This window comes from Chiloscyllium plagiosum, chromosome 13, assembly GCF_004010195.1.
Source record: "Chiloscyllium plagiosum isolate BGI_BamShark_2017 chromosome 13, ASM401019v2, whole genome shotgun sequence".
Classification (NCBI taxonomy): domain Eukaryota; kingdom Metazoa; phylum Chordata; class Chondrichthyes; order Orectolobiformes; family Hemiscylliidae; genus Chiloscyllium; species Chiloscyllium plagiosum.
The window spans coordinates 52819380-52824833 of record NC_057722.1 but is presented as its reverse complement, the minus strand read 5'-3'; the positions used below and the strand labels follow the sequence as shown (position 1 = coordinate 52824833).

General features: G+C 38.5%; 1 protein-coding gene across 1 annotated transcript in view; it reads right to left on the bottom strand.

Moving 5' to 3' along the window:
* Positions 1-5229, bottom strand: part of LOC122556324 (adhesion G-protein coupled receptor G7-like) — an 8103-nt gene extending 2874 nt beyond the window's left edge. Inside the window, exons 1-2 of the mRNA XM_043702949.1 lie at positions 5135-5229; positions 2097-2247 (exon numbers count right to left, since the gene is read on the bottom strand). Coding sequence (XP_043558884.1) covers positions 2097-2247; positions 5135-5208 — 225 coding nt within the window. The 5' untranslated portion in view covers positions 5209-5229. The remainder of the gene's footprint in view (positions 1-2096; positions 2248-5134) is intronic.
* Positions 5230-5454: the final 225 nt, after the last annotated feature.

Here is a 5454-nt window from a genome sequence, read left to right as displayed (position 1 = left end):
ACCTCTTATGCTCGCATCCTAATCATTTATGTAAATGACAACAAGTAGAGGGCCCAACACTGATCCTTGTGGCACTCCACTGGTCACAGTCCTCCAGTCTGAAAAACAACCCTCCACCACCACCCTCTGTCTTCTACCTTTGAGCCAGTTCTGTATCCAAATGGCTAGTTCTCCCTATATTCTTTTCGGTCCACATCTGCATACTGTAAGTTTTGTTGCATTTGCACATGGATTAAGGAGTAGCGAATGGTGCTGAACATTGTGTATTAATTGGCAAACATCCCCACTTCTGACTTTATGATGAAGAGAAAGTGACTTCAGTTTTGATGTAGACTGGGAAAGTCAAATTGGCAGAGGTAGACATTAGGAATGATTCAGTATTCAGGACAGTTCCTAAAAGCATTTATGTTGTGGATCCAACCACAGGTCAGGCTATCTTTGATCTGGTGATGTTTATTTAGGCAGATTTAATAAACACGGTCAAACTAAAAGATTCCCTTGGAAACAGTGATCACAATGTAGTAGAATTAGCACTCAATTTGAGAGGGAGGAATTTGAATTACAAACAACTGCTAAACCTAAATAGAAGCAATTTCAAAGGAATGGGGGCAAGGCTAGCTGGAGTAGACTGAGAAAGGAGTTTACCAGCAAAGACAGATTGCTAAAGTTTCTTTAAACCTTTCCCCTTAATACAGCCATAATAATAGAGGTATTTTATTAGCATGGATAGAAGATTAGTTAACTAATAGAACATAATTCAGATAAGAGGGGCATTTGCAGGATAGCACTCTGTAACTAGTGCAGTACTACAGTTGGTTATGATGTATATTAATGACTTTGAGAGAAGTGAATATATTATTGCCAAGCTTGTTGATGACACAAAGATAGGTAAGAGGGTAAGTGGTGAGGACAGCACAAATAACCTACAGAGGGATACAGATAGGTTAAATAAGTGGTCAAAAACTTTGCAGTTGGAATATATTATGGGAAAATGTGAGGTTATCCATCTTGGCTGGAAGAATAGAACAGCTGAATATTATTTAAATGGGGAAATACCACAGAAAGCTGCAGCACAGAGTTTTGAGAGTGCTCATGCATAAGTCCACAAAAATCTAGCATACAACTTCAGCAGGTATAAGGAAGGCAAATGAAATGTTGGCTTTTATTTCAAAGAAAGTGGAGTATAAAAATAGCGTAGTCTTGCTAAAACTGTACAAAGCACGAATTAGAATATTGTGAACCATTTTGGTCCCCTTATCTACGGAAAGATATCCTGGCATTGGAGGTAATCCAGAGAAGGTTCATTAGGTAGGTCCTGATTATAAAGAGATTGCCTTAGGAGGAGAGATTGAGAAGGTTGCATCTGTACTTGTTGGAGTTTAGAAGAATGACAGGAGATGCTTTGAAACAAAACTGATTCTTAGGGGCCTTGACAGGATAGATACAGGAGAGTGTTTCTCTTTTTGTGCAAGTCTAGGATCAGAGGGCATAATCTCAAAGTCAGGGGTCACCCAGTTAGGACTGAGATGAGGAGGATCGTTTTCTCTGCGAGGGTAGTCAATCTGTGGAAGTTTTTACCACAAGGGGCTGTTCATGATGGGTTGCTGCACATATTCAAGGCTGAAATAGATGGATTTTTGAACAGTAAGGGAATCATGAGTTATGTAGAATAGGCAGGAAAATGGAGCTCAAGATTATCAGACCAGCCATGATCTCATTGAATAGCAGAGTTGATGCAATAGGCTGAATAGCCTGCTTCTGCTCCTATATCATTATGTTTTTATGGTCTTTTGGGAAGCTTGGAGTTAAGTAAGTGAAGCATTATTGTTGTCAATATAAGACTCAAAATAATTAGGCATTTTTGAAAAGGTTTCAAGAAACTTTGACAATTAATATGATAATGTTAAAAAGGTGCTGAAAACCTGAAATAGAATCATAAAATGCTGTAAAAATTCAGCAAGTCATTTAGCATTTATGCAGAGTTGATGATACTTCATCAGAATAGCTGTTGGAGTTGGAAATTATTTTTAGTGCTTTTCTCTAAGCTGATTTTTTACAACACAGAATGTAATCTGTTACTTATTCTTCTCCCTTACCTGTAGAGAATTTAGTATACAAAAGAGGGTGCTGAATATGCTGTACGTTTCTTCAATCAGCATCAAATAGCCAATAATCCAACATATGCCCAAAGTCACTGTGTTGGCAAAGACCATAGCGAAATGCTTCTGAAGAGTTTTCTTAAAGTCCCTGCAGTAGACAATATGTAGAAATTGCATTGAATTTGCAATTCATAATCGAGATTGGAAGACAAACAGAAGAATGTACATTCCTTTAAGTTTATGTTGAAATATTATAACTCCTAGAAATGCCATAACTATTTATTTTGTGTTACAGCACTTTTTGTAGCAGTTGGTATACCTATGTTGCCAAAACAAGTGTAGATATAATCGTACAATAGTGTTATGATCCTGCAATCCTTAGGAAAAGCTTGTACAGATTACCACTTTTGCAGAACAAAGCTTTGTCTTACTGTAACTGGACAGGAAGCTAAAAACATGGCTGCTATGAGTCACCTGACTACAACTGCAAGTTTAAAATGGATGACAGAGAGATAGGCCCAGACATTGAGGGAGAGTGACCAGAAGAAAAGCTGAAAACATAGATGGAAGATAAGTTCTCTTTGGAATGCTATGGTTTACTCGCAACATAACTTAGGTTTTTTTGCATAAGTAACAGTGGCCATTTCCAGCTTCTCAGCTAAGAATGATTCAAAAACACAAGCTGCCAAACAAAGGGAGATTCCATCAACCATCCAGATGAAAATATCTCCAGACAGACAAAGTGTGAGAAGAGGGACAGTCAATGACATCTACTGCTACAGGTCTGATATGAAGTAACTAGACAACAAATAATGGTTGGAAAATTACCAGAACCATTATTGAGAGATCATATTAATTGTTAATTAGAAAGTCATATATCAGGGATAATCAGCATGGTTTTGTAAAGACTAACTTAATTAACTATTTGAGGAAGTAACAAGGAGGATTGATGAGGGAAGTGCAGTGGATGTCAGCTATATGGATTTTAGTAAGACATTTGATAAGGGTCTACATGCATGTTCAGTCAAAGTAAAACCAATGAGATATAGGTAAATACAGCAAACTGATCCAACCTTGCCTTAGTGCCAGGAAACACTGCATTGCAGTCCCTGGGAAATGGAAAGTGACTTACAGGGGTGTTTTGCATTTTTCTGGCATTAGTTAATAATTTGGTCTGAAATGTGGGAGACATGATTGGGAAATTTGTTGATGATCATTGGTGAGGTAGCTGACAGTGAAGAGGATGCCTGTCAACTGCAAGATGTTAAAATAGTTTTGTTTGAGTTCATGGACAAGTGTCAAATAAAATTCAATCCAGAGGAGTGCAGCATTACCCACATGGGGAGGCAAACAAAGCAAGAGAATAACAATAGACAGAAAAGTGTTTAGAGGAGCAGAAGTGAGTGACCTTGAAGTGCGTATGCACAGGCCCCTGAAGGAGGCCCAACCGGTAGACAAGGTGGTAGATAAAGGATTCCTCCGCATGCACTGGGTGTGTTTGAATACAAAAAGCAAGATATAATGTTGGAACAAAGGCATTGGTCAGGCCATTACTGGCATTGTGTGCACAACTCTGGTCACTGCATTACAGCAAGAATATTAGAGGGAGTAAGAGCAGTGTTTCCTGCTCTTGAAAATTGGAGTCATGACGAAAGACTGAATAGATTAGAGTTGTTTTCTTTAGATTGAGGAGGCTGAGGGGTGACGTAATTTAAGTGTCTAAAATAATTAAGTATTTAGAATGGACAGCCATGATGTGGAGGTGCCAGTGTTGGATGTGGGTGGACAAAGGCAGAAGTCACATGATGCCAGGTTCAAATTCAACAGATTTATTTGAAATCACCAGCTTTGGGAGCACTGCTCCTTTCTCAGGTGAAGTTGCTTCACCTGAGAAAGGAGCAGCGCTCCCAAAGCTTGTGATTTCAAATGAACTGGTTGGGTTATAACCTTGTAGAGTGGACAGGAAAGACCTGCTTCCCACAGTGGAAAGGCCAGGGACACAGATGTAAGTTGATTGGTGAAAGGATTAGAGAGCACATGAAGCAAAACATTTTCACTCAGAGGGTGGTGGGTGCCAGGAGTTTGCTGCCCAATTTGGTGGTTGAGATGGACATCCTCACTTTTGAAACAAACCTGGATCTGAGGCACTGTAACTGTGAGGCTACAGATCAGGAGCTGGACAATGAGATGAGAATGGACACCTATTCAGCTGCTGCAGTTGTGATGTCAAGTTATCATAGTCGCAGAGGGCTGCTCTCTCATTAGCATTGGTTTAACATGAGAGTCACCATATCTCTGGCAAGAAGATTGAGAAAGAGAGTCCTTCATGGAAACTAAACTGGTGCTGGAATTGAACCCACGCTGCATTGCGAGCCAGCCAAATGAGCTAACCAGCCCCTACTACTATAACATTATTATAGTCTCAGTCTCTCTCAGTGGTGACGCACCAATAGGTTCCAATGATAATACCGAAGAGATCTATTGGAGCCTTCGAACTTGTTTTAATCTAGGTAATTGCAATTTCTTGTTAATAACATTATCTCTTTATTCTTAAGGAATTTTCAGTAATACTTTGTAATTAATTATTCTTTAATCATGACTGTTGGTCCTCTCGAACTTCAATGTTGCACATTAAACTGGGGGCACATGAATTCCATCAATCTACCTTTCACTGACTATGTGGTGACCACGTTTGGAGATTGTGATGTATGTAAATATCTTTGTCTGATTGTAGAGACAGAAACAGCTTCTGTGAAGGTTTCGAATCTTGTTAAAATCAAATTTTACTCAAATTTTATAGTAATTTTCTGGTGTTGACAAGATAAAGATCACAAGAATTTGCTCACTAACTAATATGCTGTGCGTGTCAAACGTACTTGGCTCTCCAACAAATCATTATCATCAAACTCCACAATGCTGGAAAGCCATTCATTGAGGAAACGTACATTGTTGTATGTATTATTAGTAAGATTTCACTGATGTGTGAGCCACAACATAAACCCAAAATGACATGTAAGATATTTCAAAAAACTCACCCTTTGTATGCTTTCAGGTTTTTCTTGCTGCAAACCATCTTGGACATAATCAAACCAAAGATCACTGTGTTCATAAGTAGTACCAAAAAGACTGGAAGCAAGAATGCCCAAAAAAGTACATTCTGTCCACTAAAAAACCCAGCAGAATCTTCAGGAACAGCAAGCCAACAGCTGCAATTAAAACATACACATTATAGTAATCAATATTGCAATTAGTAAGTGTAATCCTTAGTGTAAATTTTATATTAATTTACAATGCTGCATTATGTGCCATAAACCACTAAAGAAGTTTAACAAAAAGTCTGAGTTTATGCATCTTT